The sequence below is a fragment of the Megalobrama amblycephala genome, linkage group LG22 (genome assembly GCF_018812025.1).
Source record: "Megalobrama amblycephala isolate DHTTF-2021 linkage group LG22, ASM1881202v1, whole genome shotgun sequence".
NCBI lineage: Eukaryota > Metazoa > Chordata > Actinopteri > Cypriniformes > Xenocyprididae > Megalobrama > Megalobrama amblycephala.
Window position 1 is genome coordinate 1,205,998 of NC_063065.1, and position 23,698 is coordinate 1,229,695.

At 33.8% G+C, this 23,698-nt stretch overlaps 1 protein-coding gene across 1 annotated transcript in view; it reads right to left on the reverse strand.

Annotated features, from left to right (window-relative positions):
• LOC125258154 (microtubule-associated protein 4-like) overlaps nucleotides 1-23,698 on the reverse strand; it is an 88,759-nt gene that overhangs the window by 64,670 nt on the left and 391 nt on the right. Inside the window, 2 exon segments of the mRNA XM_048175021.1 lie at nucleotides 3,016-3,072; nucleotides 4,420-4,599. Coding sequence (XP_048030978.1) covers nucleotides 3,016-3,072; nucleotides 4,420-4,594 — 232 coding nt within the window. The 5' untranslated portion in view covers nucleotides 4,595-4,599.

Here is a 23,698-nt window from a genome sequence, read left to right on the forward strand (position 1 = left end):
GGTGTAAAGCGAGAGGCGGCGGCGCCGGGAAGCAGCTGAAGCCACGAGCAGAAGATCTAGTCATCTGAAGCGAGACACAGTGCGGAAACAGACACGACGCAGGGCAGAAAGAGACAGCAGATGGGAAGAGAACAACAGCGCTGGTTAGTACTTCACACCTGTCAATCAATCTGTCAGATCAGCCCAGTTGCATGCAGCATGCAGCACATACAGCCCACAAATACACTAATAAGGAAATGAAGACACATCCGGAGCGGCTCTATTCCCTGGACACCTGCGTCCACTGCAGCTCACAGATCTATATTCACTGCCCTACTTACTTCCTGCAAGAACAGCAAAGAGAAACTTTTCATAATCATGATGAATGTTTCATGGAGATCATTTCAGCACAGCAGCGCCATCTTCAGGACATTCAACAGAACGACACTAAACAAAATACTGGGCTTTGCTTTCATCAGTTTAGTGTTTCCCTGTAAAGCCTGACAGTAGATAACAGTCCTTAAAACAATTAGTGTGCATATGCATGTATTTTTTGTATCATATTTGATCCATCGGGCTTTTATGGCTAATATAGTCTAATATAGTGAGAATATAGAGGACAATTTTATTCAGAGGCCCAAACTGAGCAAAATATGCAATTTAGTGCAGATGCTGATTTTTGTAATGAACAAAAAGTGATGAAGTTCTGATGCTTGTAATGTAAATCAATCTTTATGACAGTAGAGCGACTACATACACTACCTGTCTAAAGTTTGGAAACATTACTGTTTTTAATGTTTTTGAATGAAGTCTCTTATGCTCATTAAAGCTGCATTTATTTCATAATAAATACAGAAAAAAACTGTAATATTGTAAAATATTATTACAATTTAAAATTATGTTTTTTTATATTAATATACTTTAAAATATAATTTATATCCTGTGATCAAAGCTGAATTTTCAGCATCATTACTCCAGTCTTCAGTGTCACATGATCCTTCAGAAATCATTCTGATATGATGATTTATTATCAATGTTGGAAACAGTTGAGCTGCTTAATATTATTTTATAACCTGCGATACTTTTTTCAGGATTCACTGATGAATAAAAGGTTAAAAAGTAAAGCATTTACTCAAAATATAAATCTTTTCTATCACTTTTTATCAATTTAACATCTGAATAAAAGTATAAATTTCTTTCAAAAAAAAAAGAATAAAAAATACTGACCCCAAACTTTTGAACGGTAGTGTATATTGTTACAAAAGATTTCTATTTTGAATAAATGCTGATTTTTTTACTTTTTATTCATCAAAGAATCCTGAAAAAGTATCACAGGTTATAAAATAATATTAAGCAGCAAAACTGTTTCCAACATTGATAATAAATCATCATATCAGAATGATTTCTGAAGGATCATGTGACACTGAAGACTGGAGTAATGATGCTGAAAATTCAGCTTTGATCACCGGATATAAATTATATTTTAAAGTATAATAAAATAGAAAACCATCATTTTAAATTGTAATAATATTTCACAATATTACAATTTTTTTCTGTATTTATTATGAAATAAATGCAGCTTTACTGAACATAAGAGACTTGACTGGTAGTGTATATAAAATGCCTTTTAATATCATTCGCCACTATAAATCTGCCAATAATATGTCTTAGTAAGATGATATTTATAAAATCAGTAAAGATTTCACAAGGGGGACTTTTCTTATAATTATACTAAAAGCCTTTTACTTGCTAAAAAAGTATAAACTATCAATCAGACGACAGAATGCTTGTAGCAGATTGTGTAAAAAAAAAAGGTTTTCAGCAAAGTTTTGATCATTTCGAGTCCATGATGGAGATTTTGTGAGCTGCAGTGACTCCAGCGTCCAGACGAAGCAACGAACGGACGCTCACGATGAGCATCAGATGCAATGACAGTCTGAAGCGTTTTGCTCTTGTATGTCAGAGTGGAAATTTTTCTTGCCATACCCGTGTGTGGAAAAGACAAACGCTGAACCTACAAGAGCAAAAAGCGCTGACGGTTTGGGCTATAATCAAGACATGCATGGAAATATAACAAGGGTTGATCAGATAACAAAAAGCAAACTAATAGTCATTGGATATGTTTATATGTAACTAAGCAATTCATTACTAATTACTAAAACATGATTGAAGGGGTGCTGAAGAGCTTAACCTTTGAATCAGACTACTTTCTAAATCGGATTCAATAATACCTTGCTGATATTTAGTTTAGAATAAATGAATATATGTGTATCAGATTGCAAAGTTTAGGGAACATATAAACCGTATTTTCAGCATCAGATTGGACTTATTTGGATTGACGAAAATCAAAACAGAACAACAGATCTTGATCATAACCGTTCTTGAGTACGTTGCTGCATTGCAAAATGAATGTGACTACACATAATACTAATTTAATGAACAATTTACATGCATTTGTGTTTAATTAACGAGACTTATTAACTTAAAACCACCATTTACTGTCTTGAATTAGCAGCAATTGATTGAAATGGGACATATTTTAGCATTTTAAAGGACGTTTAATCAAATCGGACTAACGATTTTATATTAATGAACATAATTCACGATCTCAGCGTACGTAATGTACATAACTAGCATGTATCAGCAAATAGGAAATACGCTTACAATGGATGACTTTCATGCAAAACAGGCCATACTGTCAATAAAAGTTCAAATCCCACAGACAGGCATCATGTGACAGGATGCTCTAAGACGACATCACGATCAGTCAAAAAACAGATTGAGGAGAAGAGTATAAAGACAGATGCTATTCAATTCACTGCTAACGGGACAAACATGCAATTAAAACTAAACTAAAACCTTCATAATGAAGGTTTTAGTCTCCTCTACACCCACTGAGACGATCCGCTTCATGTCCACCAAAACAAATGATCTGAACTGAAAATGAGCATGAAAGAAAACAAGCAAACTAAGGTATGAATGGAGCGACACCTGAAACTAAACCGGGGCGATGAGAAAATTTGAGACATCTCTTACCAGGGGTCTGAGACCCTTGGACTTCCTGCTGTCCGTTCTTGACAACTGTACCTGGATCTGTTCACACACACACACACACACACACACACTCAACAATTAGAGGCGCCTGAATGGGGAAATCCTCAAAAGCCGACAGCAGATTCCTGACAAGCACACAATCCGCTCAATGTAAACAAACCCGTGGAAATCAATGAGACAGACGCCCACAAAAGATTCACACAGGCCAATAAAACCAGAGGAAGTGCTTATTTCACACAGCAACATACAATGATCATCACAGGTTACTGAAATATGAGGGACACGTTTGCAAACATACTTCATCTCGAGAAAATGATTCATAACCTGTGAAGAGAGACGCTGTACTACTTCCATTAAAAGAAAAAAAAAAAAAAAAAGTAAATTAAAAAAAAAAAAAAAATGTGCTTAAATGATCACACCAAAACAAAAGAAGAAAAAAAAAAGAAAAAGACCCAGAACATGTAAATTTGGTCAAAATAAAATAAAATAAAATAATAAAATAAAATAAAATAAAAACTAATAAATAAATAAATAATAAAATGAAATAAAATCAAATAAAATAGAATAAAAATAGAATAAGACCCAGAACATCTTTGGCCAAAATAAAATAAAAATAAAAGTAAAATAAAATAAAATAAAAAAATAAAAAATAAGACCCAGAACATGTAATTTTGGCCAAAATAAAAAAATAAAATAAAATAAAATAAAATAAAATAAAATAAAATAAAATAAAAACAATAAGAACACGTACATTTGGCCAAAATAAAGTACAATAATAATATAAAATAAAATAAAATAAAACTAATAAATAAATAAATAATAAAATGAAATAAAATAAAATTTAAAAAAAAATTAATTTAATAAAATAAAATAAAATAAAATAAAATAAAGAATAAGACCCAGAACATGTAAAATTTGGCCAAAATAAAATAAAAAGACACAGAACACGTAAATTTGGCCAAAATAAAGTAAAATAAAAAATAAAATAAAATAAAAAATAAATAAATAAATAAATAATAAAATGAAATAATAGGAAAAAAAGAAGAAGAAAATAAAAGAAAAATAATAAAATAAATTAAAATAAAATAAAATAAAGAATAAGACCCAGAACATGTAAATTTGGTCGCAAAAAATAAAAATAAATAAATAAATAAATACACAAAACACAAAGAAAAAAAAGAAAAAGAATAAGACTCAGAACATGTAAATTTGGCTAAAATAATAATTAAAAAAAAAATGAAATTAAATAAAATGAAAAAATAATATAAAATAAAATAAAACCGTTTGGTAGTAGATAATCACAGTATTGCATTATGCAATAAAATGTTTCATTCATGCCTGATGTTTTCACTGGTTAACCTTTTAACGTCAACAGATCAGACTCACCCTTCCCGTCATTGTCCAGCAGTGGGATGAAGTCCGTCTTGCCAACCGTCTCTCCGACCTGATCGTCGAAGGTCTCGGCCTCCAGCGTGGCCATAAAATCCCTCTGCACCATGTTTTCCACGTCAGGCTGAGGAGCGCTGTCGGTCAGAGCATCGGTCAAGCTCAGATCCGCCATGACTAGGAGCACAAAACACTGAGATTTAATACCACAATAACACTACCTATGCTCATTAACATTTTGTATTTATTGCCATTTAAGTACTTTTACCCAAAAACAGGCTTTTTAAAATCACACACACTATAATAATCATAAGACTTCTCAACCGTGAGATGTTGAATTATTTCAGAAGACACACCAGATACACGTGTGATCAATTCAACATGCCCCAAATCAGCAGAAAACAAGACCTAAAGGTGCTCTTTTTCATTTTCATTTGCAGCGTCTTTCTGCTGATAATCATAATTTGTGTCTTCCTGTGTTGTGTAATCTTAAGACTTTGAGTCTGTGTTTTCCTAAATCATAGAGATTAAAGATGTGGCAGCGGTGTAACGCAGCAGGATTACAGCTGTGGGATCACACACAGTCACATGTTGGATTTCCATGTTTTATGAGGTCATTTCATAGATGTAATAGCTTTTATACTGTACAAACTGTATATTTTATCCCCTTACACTAACCCTACCCATCACAGAAAACTTTCTGCTATTTTTGATTTTCAAAAAAAGACAATTCTGTATGATTTATAAGCTTATTTCCTCACGGGCACTAAAACAATGTCCCTTTCTCAAGATGTAATACAAGTCTCCAGAATGTGTCTGTGAAGTTTCAGCTCAAAATCCCCCACAGATCATTTATTATAGCTTGTCAAATTTGCCCCTATTTGGGTATTTATATCGTGACGTCGTCTTAGAGCATCCTGTCACGATGCCTGTCTGTGGGATTTGAACTTTTATTGACAGTTTTGCATGAAAGGCATCCATTGTAAGCGTATTTCCTATTTGCTGATACATGCTGAGGGACTAGTTATATACATTACGTACGCTGAGATTGTGAATTATGTTCATTAATATTGGGTATGCCCCTATTTTTGGAGCTTTAACAGCTTGCACTTCGGTTGCTCAACAACAACAAAGCTGGAGAATCTCACGCAGCCAAAATGAGGATTGTCAGTAATAGGCATGTGACTGTATCAAATTTTCATGTTGCGATTAATTGCTGAAGCTTTTATCACGGTATACGGTATTATCACAATATTGAAATAAGTTGCAAAAAAAAGTGTTGTCATACTATAACAGGATTAAGAACTCTTTGTAATAACAAAAAGAACTCTGAATTTTTAAATACAATAATACAATACACCAAAAATATATAAAGTAAAATTGTTGCGAAAGATTTAGGCTATAAAGAACAACAGGAAACACTTTACAATAAGGTCTCATTATTTAATGCATTAACTAAGATTGATCAACAGCTACATTTGTTACAGAAAGTATTATTTTTTGTTAATGTGAGTTAAGAAATACAACTGATCATTGTTAGTTTTATCTCAGGTCCATTAAATAAGTTCTGTTGATTTTAGTAATGTTATTAAACAGTAACTAAGAAATTAATATTAACTAAGAATAATTATAAGTATTTTTCATTATGAATTAAAATGTTAACTAATGAAGCCGTATGTCTCAGTTTTACTGAACAATAACAAATAATCAGAACATTTCTAATCATTAGGGCATGTTGTAGTCCAGATTAAAATATAAAAATGTTTAAGTTTGAAAATAAATAGCCTATTACGTCTTTAACTATTCAGTATTTGGTGCTGAGATTGAGATGAACAACATTGAGATTACAAAAAAATGAATGGCTGTTTGAAGCATTTTAAAAACTTCACTTTAGTTGCTTTGTTTGCAGGGTTTCCGGGGTAACTGCTGCATTTCTGCTGTTCCATCAGCGCCCTCTGCTGTCAGAGAGTGAACGTGCACTTTCATTCAGCACCTTTTGTGTCTTTTATACGGTTGATGGGGAAAGTATTCAATAACAATATCATGCATATTTATTATTGTGATATTTCGAATTACTGAATATCGTCAGTAACGGTGTTCAGCCTTACATTGTTAAAACTGGAGTTTATTCCTACCAGCCGTTCTTAAAAAGCAATTTCAAAATAAAATAAAATAAAATAAAAAATAAGACCCAGAACATGTAATTTTGGCCAAAATAAAATAAAATAAAATAAAATAAAAACAATAAGAACACGTAAATTTGGCCAAAATAAAGTACAATAATAATATAAAATAAAACTAATAAATAAATAAATAATAAAATGAAATAAATAAAATAAAATTTAGAAAAATAAATAAAATAAAATAAAAAATAAAATAAAATAAAATAAAGAATAAGACCCAGAACATGTAAAATTTGGCCAAAATAAAATAAAATAAAATAAAATAAAATAAAATAAAATAAAATAAAATAAAAAGACACAGAACACGTAAATTTGGCCAAAATAAAGTAAAAAATAAAATAAAATAAAAACTAATAAATAAATAAATAAATAATAAAATGAAATGAAAGAAAAAAGAAGAAGAAAATAAAAGAAAAATAATAAAATAAATAAAAAAATAAATAAAATAAAATAAAGAATAAGACCCAGAACATGTAAATTTGGTCGCAAAAAATAAAAATAAACAACATTGAGATTACAAAAAAAATGAATGGCTGTTTGAAGCATTTTAAAAACTTCACTTTAGTTGCTTTGTTTGCAGGGTTTCCGGGGTAACTGCTGCATTTCTGCTGTTCCATCAGCGCCCTCTGCTGCACTTTCATTCAGCACCTTTTGTGTCTTTTATACGGTTGATGGGGAAAGTATTCAATAACAATATCATGCATATTTATTATTGTGATATTTCGCATTACTGAATATCGTCAGTAACGGTGTTCAGCCTTACATTGTTAAAACTGGAGTTTATTCCTACCAGCTGTTCTTAAAAAGCAATTTCTGTAAAAGAAAACTTCTCCCTTTGCACTGAATTTTGAGTGTTGTTACTTTGCAGATGTTGTTTATGCTCAAACAGCAACATTACACACTAACTAAAAAAGTGAAATCATAATCAAGGATTGCTTTGACATCAATCTCACAAATCATCATATGAAGTGGTCTTATTGGGTGTGGCGTCCCCTATTGGTGAGGCACCACAGTGAGGGGGACAGAATGTTCCAGGGCAAGGAAGAGAGGGGCTTTCAGAAAGGAAGTGGGTGTGAATATTAGGTGGCACTTGTGAGCTGAACTTCCCTTTTGCACTCAAGCATGCAATACGACTCAAGAATTTCATGAGGTCATTTCGTCTGGTGCTCTACTGTGGTGAGGTGACATCATCATCATAATCATGAGCTGCAGCAATCAGACCTTGAAACTAGCAAGACGAACGAAGCCAAAACGCCTCCTGTTCACCCTGAGAGCCGGACTATGATATCATCATACATTACTGTTGCTTCATGCTTAATAAAGCAAGTCACTCACAGTCGTGCATTACAGTGATTTTACCACATTTACGAGGTGTTTTTAGGCATGACACGAATCGTTCTCTCACAGATTATTGCTTCAGTTGCATATGACCTGAATTCTACAGGATCCGAGCATCAGAGGATCAGAGAGCAGCGGCGAATCAGCAATAATCTGCTGTGCTGAGATTTTCAGCTTTAGCTAGTCACTTTCCCCCCAATATGACATTATATGACACACTCGCTCTCCTCATCTGTCTTTCAGCAGAACCTGTTCAGCCAGGTTGCAAAACAGGGTTTCAGCAGGTCTCTGGAGTGACACACACACTCTCAGGAGAAGCAACACACCAACTACCTGTTATGTGCTCTACACCACGTAGGTTCATTAATATATAACGGCAGTTCAAAGCTGCACTGCACTTACCTGGATGATTTTCAACAGGTGAGCATTTCACCATCAGGGAGTGTTTTTTGGGCTACGAGCCTAATAAAAAGTGTCGGAGCACATCAGAATTTATCATGTTTGAACAAGGGAAGGATACTGAGGGATAAGCTTGATTTGATATACCTGACTAAATCTAACACTTCAACAGTTATTGTGGGTGTGTTTACTGTAGGATGAGGACAAATTGGTTCTTGAAAATGAACGAAAATTTGTTTCGTATTCTGAACATGCAAAAGGTTTTTCTTTAAAGGGGACCTTTTATCCCCCTTTCAGCTCAAAATACCCCACAGATCATTTATTATAGCTTGTCAAATTTGCCCCTATTTGGGTGTGAGCAAAAACACGCCGTTTTTGTGTGTGTCCCTTTAAATGCAAATGAGCTCCGCTTTCCAGAAGAGGGCGGAGCTTTAACAGCTCAACAACAACAAAGCTGGAGAATCTCACGCAGCCAAAATGACGACGGTGTTCAGCCTTACACTGTTCAAACCGGAGTCGACACTGATGGAGAGACTCGGGAAGAAGTTACAACTTTTAGACGTTTCTGAACGGATAGTGGATAAATTTACGTAGTTGCTGTGGAGTCATCGACTAACGTGCCGTCATGTTAATCTTTTGTGCAAATCCCATATTTGCCAAACAGAGCCATACACAGGCTAACGTTTATGATTGCATTTAGTCATATTTTAGTCATCGGAAATCGTTTTAGTTCAGGTCTAGTTTTAGTTGACTAAATCTACAGTAGATTTAGTCAACTAAAATCTAATTTAGTTAAATGCATTAAGCAAGCATTTCTCTAACAATACACAGATCCAATACACTGATATACTCTCTAAACTGCTTATGTTCACAACTTTACTCGCCGAAGCGGACGGTTTTTGACCGTTCAAGTGCAAAAACACACGAAAGAGAGCTCAATTCAGTGCTTGTCAGGGACTGATACACTTATCATTGAGGTTTTTGTTAAATAGTTTTTTTTTTTATTTATTATATTTAATTTTTAGTTTTTCTGCTTTCATTGTAATTTTAGGTAAAAGTTTTAGTAATTTTTTGTGTGTTTGTCTTTTAAATGTCTATATAGTTTAAGTTTTAGTTATTTTAGTACATCAGGTTAAGCTAAAGCTTGGAAACTAGATGAAATAAGTTTACATTTTTATATATATTTATTTTATTTCAGTTAACATTTATTTCAAGTAATGAAGATTTTTTATGGTTTTAGGTTTAGTTAACTATAATAACCCTGTAAAATATAGAATAATGTGTCAAATAACGTTCTTAGTCTTTCCTTCCTGTGACAGAAGATTTAGTTAACTATGAATTAAACAAATTAAATTAAATTAAATACAGTTTATTGTGTAAGCAAAATAACAATAATGACCAGGAAAAAATAATAATTATAAACCAGACTCTTATTCTGAAATGTCTGCAGTCGGCACTTTTGCAGGCTGCTCATTTAAGTTCAGATGAGGGAGATAAAATATGCTTTTCTTACAACCGTCTAAAACATACTACCATATAAACATCGTGTAGAAGACATTGTCATAATTCATCAACATTAGCTTATAAGCAATCGCTTGGCATAAATGTACGCTATTCATTAATTGCGAAGAAGTTGCTTTAGAGAGCGCAACAGCGCCGCTTTTTTTCCCCATGGTTAGATCAGCACGTTACACTTCAAATGTGCTCAGTCCTTACTGGATATCTTCCCAAATCATCCCTCTCTATCATTTTTGTCCCGTTTTTATTCGTTGACGAAAATTAGAGTAGATTTTAGTCATAGTTTTAGTCATTCAAAACGCATTTTTTTTGAATGCGTTTTGCGTTTTCATAATTTCTTCAACATTTTTTCACGGATGAAAACGAGACGTTGACTAAATAGTCAACGTCTCGTTTTCATCCGTGAAAAAATGTTGAAGAAATTATGCAGAAAATTATTTGTCAATGAAATGAACACTGCCGAAAACAAAATGGCAGCGCTGTGGGTGGAGACATGCAGATTAGGGGGTGGTAAAATCATAATAAGATCAGCTTCCTATGTCACAAGGGGAGTGAAATCTGAGCGGCTCGTTTTTTCACATGATTGCAGAGAAAGTCTTGGTTACTGGGTTGTCCTTTTTTCACGTTTTCTGGAAGTATTGTGTCTATTAATGGGTAAAGCTACAGTAACGTCTTGAGATCCTTTCCATCTAAACTGGTTATATATCTTAAGCCTAGTTAGTAATGAATGTTTTATGAGCAGTAGGATAATCATATTCATTCGCAAAATGCATGCAGTTTTGTTTTTAACCGCTAGATGGCCAAAAGTTACACGGTGTGCCTTTAAGTAAACGTGTTTGTTCTTTGGTCGTGCGAGGCCATTGACACAGTTAAGACTGTTTAATCTACTGCACTACAAACAGAGCGCTGTGTGTGCAAACATTCACACACACACAAACAGGTATGCTGTCCACATGCCATAATCTTCTGCACACATGAGTTGAGATTGAATCGTGGGTGTGTCAGGAATCCAAACACACTCACTATCTGATCTGATCTGATTTCACACACACTTTCTCCTTTCAGTGACGACACGCATGAGAATCAGGAACTAGAGATTCATACGGCAACAAAACTCACTACCGAGAAAAACTCCTTAAAGGGTCATTAATTACTCACCCTCATGTCGTTCCACACCCCGTAAGACTTTCATTCATCTTCAGAACACAAATTAAGATATTTTTGATGAAATCCAATGGCTCCGTGAGGCCTGAGCAATGACATTTCCTCTCTCAAGATCCATTAATGCACTAAAAACATATTTAAATCAGTTCATGTGAGTACAGTGGTTCAATATTAATATTATAAAGCCACGAGAATATTTTTGGTGTGCAAAAAAAACTAAATAAAGACTTATATAGTGATGGTCGATTTCAAAACACTGCTTCAGAGCGTTATGAATCAGTGTGTCGAATCAGCGGTTCGGAGCGCCAAAGTCACGTGATTTCAGCAGTTTGGCGGTTTGACACGCGATCCGAATCATGATTCGACACGCTGATTCATTAACGCTCCGAAGCTTCCTGAAGCAGTGTTTTGAAATCGTCCATCACTATATAAGTCGTTATTTTGTTTTTTTGCCGCACCAAAAATATTCTCGTGGCTTTATAATATTAATATTGAACCACTGTACTCACATGAACTGATTTAAATATGTGTTTAGTACATTAATGGATCTTGAGAGAGGAAATGTCATTGCTCCCTATGCAGGCCTCACTGAGCCATCGGATTTCATCAAAAATGTCTTAATTTGAAGGTCTTATGGGTGTGGAACGACATGAGGGTGAGTAATTAACAACATTATTTTCATTTTTGGGTGAGCTAATTCTTTAATCATAGTAGTGCTTTACGTGATGAAGAGTAACAACTAAATATGACGATGAAAAAAAACTGCACATTTATGTGCAACAAATGATCATTAACTCATGTTTAAAAGTTTAATATGTCCTGTGATTTCCACAAAGCAGAAAACGTTACATAAATTACATAAAAATGGAATTAACAGTGTAACGCCAAAGTTACAGAATTTGGCAATATTTGGATAAAAAGTAGGGCTGCACATTAATCGAATAGCGATATCAAATAGTGTTTATGCAAATTGTGCTTAATGAATTAAAACGTTTTATGAAATGCTTTTAGATTATTAAAATTTAATTTAACCATTAAAATGGAATCCTATGGGGGGGAATAAAATGGAATTCTTGCATTTGTAGAGCTAAACGACAACAGTCTCTCTTATTTCATATTCTGCTCTGCCTGGTTCAGTTTCCTTCACTAACTTCTGCTTTTTTTCTGCTGATGCTCACACATGCTAATACTAGACATGACAGAACTACAACCACTGACGGTATGATGGAAACCCGCCCAAAACTTGTACTGCTGTCATTGTGGAGTGAATTCAGCTGAGCAAAACTTAAGACTGTGGACATGTTTATATCAAGCAGAATCACAACACGTACACATGTGTGCAGCTTGCGCGCTTGCAGTGCATTGGTCTGTGTCTGTATACTCGTGTGTAGGGTGTGTGTGAGAGTGTGTGTGTGAGACGAGAGCCTCCCGACGTTCCAGAGATGCCTGGAATTCCCTGGTGTGACACTGCAGCAGGTTTAGAAAGGATTCGACTGTGACTCATAATCACAGAAGCTCAACACACACACACACACACACACACACACACACACCACCTCTGTCCCTTATCACAGTCTGCACAAAGACAGCATTTACCTGTCTGACCCCGACCTTTCTGTAGGTCATCTAATGACCCTCAACCAGCAGCAGTCAATGATCAACTCAATGTCTAAAGTGCCTACAAAACACTCTTAAATGTGATAAAATGTCTGTAACACACTGCTGACAACAGCAATATGATAAAAACACAAATGCTCGATTATTAAATATGTACAGTACAGTCCAAAAGTTTGGAACCACTAAGATTTTTAATGTTTTTAAAAGAAGTTTCGTCTGCTCACCAAGGCTACATTTATTTAATTAAAAATACAGTAAAAAAAACAGTAATATTGTGAAATATTATTACAATTTAAAATAACTGTGTACTATTTAAATATATTTGACAAAGTAATTTATTCCTGTGATGCAAAGCTGAATTTTCAGCATCGTTACTCCAGTCTTCAGTGTCACATGATCCTTCAGAAATCATTCTAATATGCTGATCTGCTGCTCAAGAAACATTTATGATTATTTTCAATGTTGAAAACAGTTGTGTACTTTTTTTTTCAGGATTCCTTGATGAATAGAAAGTTCAAAAGAACAGCATTTATCTGAAATACAAAGCTTCTGTAGCATTATACACTACCGTTCAAAAGTTTGGGGTCAGTAAGAATTTTTATTTTTATTTTTTTTAAAAGAAATTAAAGAAATGAATACTTTTATTCAGCAATGATGCATTAAATCAATCAAAAGTGGCAGTAAAGACATGTATAATGTTACAAAAGATTAGATTTCAGATAAACACTGTTCTTTTGAACTTTCTATTCATCAAATAATCCTGAAAAAAAAAATATTGTACACAAATATTTTGTACAATTGTACACATTAAATGTTTCTTGAGCAGCAGATCTGCATATTAGAATGATTTCTGAAGGATCATGTGACACTGAAGACTGGAGTAACGATGCTGAAAATTCAGCTTTGCATCACAGGAATAAATTACTTTGTCAAATATATTCAAATAGAAAACAGTTATTTTAAATTGTAATAATATTTCACAATATTACTGTTTTTTACTGTATTTTTAATTAAATAAATGTAGCCTTGGTGAGCAGAAGAAACTTCTTTTAAAAACATTAAAAATCTTAGTGGTTCCAAACTTTTGGACTGGACTGTATATATATATATTAACAATAATTATAATTATCATTAAAAAACAATCAGAAATGACAAATATGTTATATTTAACACACTACTAAACAATAAATAAAATTATCATCATTACAAAATAATAAAAAATAATAAACATGCATTATATATTATATTAATATTTTAAGGACAGTAAATTATTAATATAAACATTTTTTTATTATCATTATTATTATTAAAAAGTCAACTCAGATAACATTTGGTCCCTCTCTAGATAGTGTTAAAGTAACACTGAAGCAGAGTTAATTAAGTGATTAAGTTATGATTGAGCATTATTGATGAACACCTGCTGTTAACAAGCAGAATAAGTGAAGAGAAACACAAGAACTACAAATGACTTCCAGCCACAACCTTAGATGAAAACAACTGAAGATAAAAGACATTAGATCTGAATAAACAACTCCACAAACAGCATATTATCTCATTAACTTTAACTCTGCTTCAGTGTTATTTTAACTCTATGGACCAAATGTTCTCTGATCAGAGTCGATTTAACTGTGTAGTACTACTTTTTTTAACACAATATTTACACACAAATCAAAAAACCCTGTTCATTATCCATTAATAAGACTTTCAGCCTGTTTATTTGCCAACAGTGAACATTTATTGCTAGATTTTAAAATGTCCAAATGAGTTGCGATCACAAGTAAACTCATCCAAGATATTCGTGGTTTATCGGATCAGTTTTTAGAAAAGTAAGAACAAGCACAAAACTACTGACATCCTCTTAATGAAGACAAAACGACTCCTCAGCACTTCCCCTTTAATGATATTAGACACAAACGGTGTCCATTTCACTGAGAGCTTTATGAAAACACACCCGTCCCTGAAACACAACACTGTCACACTTGTTTGCCATGACTTTAGAGAGCCAGTCGAGGCAAAAATAAAACCGGTTCAGAGAAAGCTCTTCCTCTTGGCTTCACGTTTCTACATGAAGATCTGACTCCAAAAATAAGCAGCACACGTGTGTTTATGTTCAGAGATATAAGCGGCATCTGCGTGTAAAATGATGGCAAAACAAATGAGTGAAACAGCAAAGTTTAGCTCGTTCAAGAGCTCAGCCAATCATCATTTAAAGAACCAGATAAGACAGAATACAGTGCTTTAAAGCATTTGCTTCCCATGTTTGATGTCAAAAGCATGGGCTCATTAATATTTGACCTCCCACATTGGCATATTCACACATATTCAGTATTCAGCAAGTCTGGCCTCCATAATTAACGACCGTATGAACTATGTTGTCATATCATATACACACAGATGCTGAAAGGTCTTCATGACAACACGCCAAAATAAAAGTTCAATTTAACTTGGATGAAATTGTGACAGAAATGCATTACTATTGTACAGAAAATGTACTTCTTATTAAATAATAAATAAATATCCAGCAACTTTGTTTGCCAATTAAAAGGAATTAAAAGAAATGAAAAGATTAATTAAATAATAAATCCAGCAAAATTAAAACAGATACCAAAGAATTTCTTAAAAGGTAAAACATTTCAGTTGTTTTATTACAATTTAATAATATATATATATATATATATATATATATATATATATATATATATATATATATATATATATATATATATATATATATATATATATATTATTTTTTTTTATTTTTTTTGTGTAATTATATATTATATAAATTAAATTGTTAGTTTTAAAAATCCAATTGATTGTTTTTTTATTACAATTTTATGAAACCATTAAAACAGAATCCAGAAATAATAAAATGCAAATAAATTAAAATACATACATAAATAAACAAACAAACAAAAACAAAATTTGGGAAAAATAAAATTGATAATTTTGTATGAATTTTGGTTAAACATTTAATTGATTGTTAAATTGTATAAGTTTCATTATTTATTGAATTAAATATTTAATATATACTCTATATTAAATAAAGTAAATATTATATAAATTAAAACTGTTCGTTTTAAAAATTCAATTGATTGCTTTTTTATTATTAAACTTTTATGAAACCATTAAAACAGAATCCAGAAATAATAAAATGCAAATAAATTAAAGTATAAATAAATAAACAAACAAACAAACACAACATTGGGGGGCTGATTGATAATTTGATGAATTTTGGTTAATCTTTTAATAGAGTGTTGTTAAATTGTGCAAGTTTCATTATTTATTGAATTAAATCTTTAAAATAGAATCCAGAAAAATGAAAATGGACTGCATTTGGAAAAAATAAAACAGAATTTAGAAAAAAAAAAAAAAAAAAAATGTATTACAAAGTGCCCTGTCGAAACATCTGAACTGAAACTCACAGGGCATTTCCTGCATTAAAGGTGCCCTAGAATTAAAAATTGAATTTATCTTGGCATAGTTAAATAACAAGAGTTCAGCACATGGAAATGACATACAGTGAGTCTCAAACACTATTGTTTCCTCCTTCTTATATAAATCTCATTTGTTTAAAAGACCTCCGAAGAACAGGCGAATCTCAACATAACACAGACTGTTACGTAACAGTCGGGATCATTAATATGTACGCCCCCAATATTTGCATATGCCAGCCCATGATTGAGACAAGAGCCGTCGTTATTTTCATTATTAAACACTTGCAGTCTGTATAATTCATAAACAACTTCATTCTTTATAAATCTCTCCAACAGTGTAGCATTAGCCGTTAGCCACGGAGCACAGCCTCAAATTCATTCAGAATCAAATGAAAACATCAAAATAAATACAATACTCACATAATCCGACGCATGCATGCAGTATGCATGACGAACACTTTGTAAAGATCCATTTGAGGGTTATATTAGCTGTGTAAACTTTGTTTATGCACTGTTTAAGGCAAGCACGAGCTCCGTGGGTGGGGAGCGTGAGCATTTAAAGGGGCCGCAACATGATTCGGCACATTTCTAATGATGCCCCAAAATAGGCAGTTAAAAAAATGAATTTAAAAAAAATCTATGGGGTATTTTGAGCTGAAACTTCACAGACACATTCAGGGGACACCTTAGACTTATATTACATCTTGTAAAAAAACGTTCGATGGCACCTTTAAAAATATTTTGGCTGGACAAAAATCTGCATTTGTCCAGCCAAAGATGTGTTTGATCATTTAATGTGACGATACCTGCTGTTTTTCCGGAACCCGCTGATAGCCAGCTAGTTTAAAACGCTCCTGTGAGTGTTTGTGTACGTTCTCTGTGAAATCAAAGCATCAAAGGTTTCTATTTACAATGTGTTTCTGCAGCGTTGAGCTTTGTAGCCAAACACAGACGTATCTGTTGAGCCCGTGAACACAAGGGCCAATCAGATGTGCTTCAGTAGTCAGAATCCGCTCAAAACAATGTCAATAAGAGATTCATTGCGCAGCTTCATTTAATATAACGGGAGATTTCACAGTTTTGTGAACCTCGTGTTGTTATTACCAGCTTCAGTTATTATAATAGCAGTTATCTTTGCTCGCTTTCTGTATATAATTTATATTTTTCACGCTGCTAACTACACATTGGAGTGCTTTGGTACTGTGTGTGGATGACCGTGTCCGTCCGCCACCACGAAGACCATTTTTGACCCAGGAAAAACCCTGGTTCTGAATGAGGTTTTCAGCTTGGGTTTCTCGATGTAAACGTGTGGATCAATACCGCCGCCCATCAGAGGTTAGACGCTGTGAGATCTGACACAGATCCAGCGCTGCCGGCTAAAGCCAGAAACACTTTCTCTGAGCTGACGGCGCACAAATACTGACAGCTCATCATTAGCTCATGGTGTGTCCCTGTGAAGGAGACCGCGGACACAAGCCAGCTCCAGGCGTCACATGCACATCTGTCTTCCTTATGTAAATCTATTCAGAAGCAAAATGCATGATTATGGTAATGGCTGTTGCAGTTCATATTAATGTCCACTTGAGACTGAGGCACATGACAGAATGACTGTGTTATTGAATTACAGCTCTCGGGGAAATTTCGCACTAATTCGTCTCTCGTTGCATCTCATCAGCTCATTCTGCAGAGGAGACACACCTACACTGTAAAACATGATTCTTCGATGTTGTGAATAAAACAGATTATTGGAGATTGCATTTCTTTGCCATTAATTGTGTAGTTTACTTGCAATTTCTGAGTGAAAACAGTTTCTACACCAACGCTTTATCCCTTTACACTTGAACGCTTATCTCATGCTGCTATTTGTGTTAAACAGCTCAGATTAAATCTGAATCAAATGTCTTTGATGTCGTCTGACAGGTTCGTCTGGTGAAAGCAAAACAAAAATCAGTGAGTTTTTTGATGCAATGATAAACACACAGTACAATCGTCAACTGAATATACATAACGTGTGTGGCGACTCCCCATGATCCTGAACTTTTCATGGTTCACAGTCATTAAGACCCTCCTATTGTGTTTTCAATTTGACCCACATCAATTTTCAACTCTTTGAATCACAGTTTAATTCATTTCTTCTTGAAATTTTGTGATTTGGGGTCATGAATGTGCATGCAAAGTTTCGACATGTTTTGGAAAGTCTGTACAAATTTTGGTTGCATTGATTGTGTTTGGGACAAACTGACCCCCAGTTAGCAATTTCCCAATTGCCATGCGCTTTAACACTTTGAAATACAGCAAAGTTAAAGTAAAACAAAAAACCTTGGAGAACTACATGGAAACCTGGAATTAGCATGGAAACTAGATTTCAACACAACACACATGTTTGTGAAGTTCATGACTTTGAAAGATTCATTTGAGACACTAAATGGCAACTGGTGATTTTACATGACCATCAGATGGGCTCTTTCTGTCAAAGTGGGCAGAAAAAAAAGGCAAAAATGACCAGGGCGCAGTTACAACAAACACTTACAGTTAAGAAAACCTTTAGTTACAGTTGTAAGGGTATTATCACTAAGAGTTTCTTAACTTAAGGAGTTTGTTGCAACCGCCGCAGACTCTGTGTTGACAGACAAATGTCCGGGCACACAAGCCAGTGACCGTAAACAAAAAAGATATGTTATTTTAAAATTACTACTGCACTGAGGTCACTCTTGACAACACTTCTTATTCATTTCAGTCTGAAAACAAAATCAAGATCAGCAGCTACGATCTCTCATTTCTCTCTGCTCCGTCATGTTTTCTGTTCACTACGTCTGTCTCAAATCTCCCTGTCCTCTGTGAACGGCTTGATAATGGTGATTTTGGAGATTTCCCAGGGGATGAGATCGTCCCGTCAGAGATTACGGCTGACCTGTGTCTTCATGTGCACTGATCTATCACATTTATACTACATGATGCTAAGGTGGCAAACACCATCTACAGCACTGAGTAGAGCTGCACAATTATTCGTTAAAAGATATATATAAAAACTGATTGATCAAAATAGAGGAAATAACCTTTTGAAAGAAACTTGATGCTTCAAATAAAGATTGTAAATCAATTTCATCATTACACCAGTAGGTGGCGACAAGTGACTGTTAAAAAATGTATTCGTCACTGAATCATTTATTCAAGAGATTTGTTCAATAATGCTGATTTATCCAGTAATTAAACAAGTGAAGTCTTTGAGTGAGTCATTGAATCATTCATTCAAGAGATTCATTCAAAAATGCTGATTCATCCAGTAATGAAGTGAAGTCTTTTCCTGCATCCCAATATGCATACTATCCACCCTATATAGTATCTGAATTTTACTAATGTCACATACTACTTAGGATGGATAGTATGCACATTGAGACGCAGGCTCTGAGTGAGTCATTGAATCATTCATTCAAGAGATTTGTTCAAAAATGCTGATTCATCCAGTAATGAAACAAGTGAAGTATTTGAGTGAGTCACTGAATCATTCATTCAAGAGATTTGTTCAAAAATGCTGATTCATCCAGTAATGAAACAAGTGAAGTATTTGAGTGAGTCACTGAATCATTCATTTAAGAGATTTGTTCAAAAATGCTGATTCATCCAGTAATGAAACAAGTGAGGTCTTTTCCTGCATCCCAATGTGCATACTATCCAGCCTATATAGTATTGAATTTTACTAATGTCACATACTACTTAGGATGGATAGTATGCACATTGAGACGCAGGCTCTGAGTGAGTCATTGAATCATTCATTCAAGAGATTTGTTCAAAAATGCTGATTCATCCAGTAATGAAACAAGTGAAGTATTTGAGTGAGTCACTGAATCATTCATTCAAGAGATTTGTTCAAAAATGCTGATTCATCCAGTAATGAAACAAGTGAAGTATTTGAGTGAGTCACTGAATCATTCATTCAAGAGATTTGTTCAAAAATGCTGATTCATCCAGTAATGAAACAAGTGAAGTATTTGAGTGAGTCACTGAATCATTCATTCAAGAGATTTGTTCAAAAATGCTGATTCATCCAGTAATGAAACAAGTGAAGTATTTGAGTGAGTCACTGAATCATTCATTCAAGAGATTCGTTCAAAAATGCTGATTCGATGCTGAAACAAGTGAAGTCTTTATGAGTCATTGAATCATTTACTCAACCCAATTTTTCAAAATAATTCACTCAAATTAATTAAACACTTTTAAACAGACTGCAGCAATTAACATTTTATCAGAATTCGTAGTAAGTAATGTTATTTTGTTTATTCGTCGATTCAGAATTGTGGAAGAATCGAGATCTCGTGAAACAAAAAAAAATTATGATTCTCAATTTATCCAAAATCGTGAAAAATTGTTTTTATTTTGAGAGAAAATGAAATAAATCTAACACTTATTTATTATTAAAATTACACTATAAATGCACAGTACATATTAAATCAGTACAATATCGCAATGTCAGATTTTTCCAATATTTAGATCATGAAACATCAGTTTTTATTTTAAATGCCGACTGATGTTAGCCGGTGAAATGATCCGTATATCTCCAGTCTGTAGGAAAACACCACTCCTCTATCACTTCAATAATACATTATTCTTGAGACACTTCTTAGCTCCACCCATATTTCCATGGAAACAAAGAACCACACCAACAGATGAAGAAGAGGCTATAAAAAACCATGAAGGAAATACATACAGCTATAAATGAGAAAGTCAAATGAACATCTATTAGGACACTTACATTTATTCATTTATCCAAAGCCATGTCGCCTATATAGAGAGCACTAGACAGCAAGACACAAAAATGACCTGCACAGTTTACATAATCACACGCCGCAAATCAATGGCTCCAATTACAGACACGCTAACAGCCATTGATTCGACCTCTCTCTCTGTATCCGTCAGGAAGAGTGGGGTGATTCTGTGACTCAGCGATCCTTAGGGACACACACACACAAACACACACACACACACACACACACACACACACACCCCGTCCTCAGGCTGTCTTATTTAAACCGTCACTAGCACAGAAGTCCCCCAGAAGACAACCCTATCAAATCACTGAACTACGATCCCTTCCTTGTAAACAATCTGACACACACACACACACACACACACACACACAAAAGAAGCTCCTGGAACTGTGTCATGTTAAATAAACCCTTCTCCTTTCACTTCCTCATGCATTTTATGAGTATGACCGTTTATGAGACATATCAGAGTGTAGATGATAAAACTACCCATGAGTCACTCATACAGACTTCATAGAAGCAATAAACCAACTAAACTGAATGAGCTCGGTTAGTTAACCTAATACCTGAACAGATGAGATGGAATTAGAGCAAAACCAATTCAAATGCATTCGTAAAGCTCACCTCAATATTGACTAGAGATTGACTGATGTTCATACTGATAATTTGCATGCTTATGTGCCTGATAACCGATATACAGAACCGATATTTGTAGGGATGCACCGATATGAACATTTTGGCCGATACCGATTATTCTTATCAGGCCGATAACAATAACTTTAATACCAATACCGATATGGTGGCCGATATATCGTACATCCCTACTTTCTTTCTTTTTTTTTTTAGGAATCCACCAATATGACAATTTTGACCAATACCGATAACTCTTTATATTTGAAACCGATAACCGATATATTGGCCGATAAATCCAATTTATCATCTAATTTTTGAGAGCCTGATTACATTACCATTAAAAGCCATGTCCCAACAAACAATTATAATGTTCTCATTATAATATTAAGTAGCCTATATGACAGACTGTTGTAATTAACTGTATTTTCCATTTTGAAGCGATTTCAATCATATTTCAAGCAATTCAAAACCATAATGGCAGGCAGTGCACATCTGAAGTGTCTCAGCTGAAGGAAATTATCCATTATTTATCGGCTTATTGGTCAAATTTTCTCATCGGACCGATAATAATAACATTAAAAATGAACATATATTGGCTGATACCAATATGGTGGCCGATATTTGTGCATCCCTACTTTCTTTCTTTCTTTCTTTCTTTCTTTCTTTCAGGAATGCACCAACATGAAAATTGACCAATACCGATAACCAATTATTCTTTATATTTGAAAGCCGATAACCGATATATTGGCCGATAAATCTATATCCAAATTTTTATACAATTTTTGAGAGCCTGATTACAAAAACAAAAGTTTCACCATTAAAAGCCATGTCCCAACACACAATTATAATGTTCTCTTTATAATATTAAGTAGTCTATATGACAGACTTGTGCTGCACATGTTGTACTTAACTGTATTTTCCTTTTTGATGTGATTTTCAACCATATTTCAAGCAATTCAAAAACATAATGATGAACAGTGAGCATCTGAAGTGTCTCAGCTGAAGGAAATTATCCATTATTTATCAGTGTTTTGTTCAAATTTTCTCATCGGACGGATAATGATAACTTTAAAAATTAACATATATTGGCTGATACCAATATGGTGGCCGATATTTGTGCATCCCTAGTTATTTATGTATTGTTTTATTTGTTTACATGAAAATTTTTACCAATACCGATAACCAATTATTCTTTATATTTGAAAGCCGATAACCGATATATACATATACGATAACATTAAAAACGAACATTTATCGGCTGATACCGATATTGTGGCCGATATATCGTACATCCCTAGTTATTTATGTATTGTTTTATTTGTTTTTAACAATCATAACAGCATCACTAAACTGAACAAACAGTTTTATTTAATATCTGCATGTCTAAAGCCTTCAACATTTTAGCTAATGCACAATTAACATTATAAGCAAAACAAAAGCCAATAAAGTATCAGACACTTTTAAAATCGCAGGTCTGTTCTGGTTGGGTTTGGGAATCAGAAAATTAATGCTAAATGCAAAAGATAAAATGCTACTAACCATCGTGTATAACTAGGATAGCAAAATAAACAGACTTTTCTAAACTGGATATCTGAGGCATAAAATGCATGACAGAGAAATAACACAAGCAGAAAACACAAACACAAATCAGAGGCAATTCCCTGGCCAAATGTATTGCACAATGCAGTCTACACTTTTTTGGCACAAACCACACACCATACCAGCATGAAAACACTGAATATGTGATGCATAACTGTAGGGTGGCTGGATGTGCGTGCGTCTCCTGTAATCCGCTGATGCTTGTGTCACATCTAAATCCCCTGCAGGATGGATCATATATGATTCAGCTCAAACACACACAACAAACTTTACAGACGGGATGAATTATTAAAGATAAACTGATGGACAGAAAGCAGGAGTTTTTAATGGACTGTGCCTTTCTAGAGAAGCTTACTTTAATCAAAACTTGCTAAAAATACTTGAAAACAAAACATCTGAATTATACATTGACAAGACTGTCAGGAAAAATCAGGAAATATTGGATAATTATCCATATATCATCAATCTACACTGACAGGCCACACATACACAATCAAGCACAACTTTACCAACAAATACACAACATACAGCATCCAAAATAAAAGTTTCATGCTTGAACTGATCTGAAATCAGCAGCAACAGTAAAATCAGATGTGATTTAATGTCAAATCAACTTTGATTGTGGAAC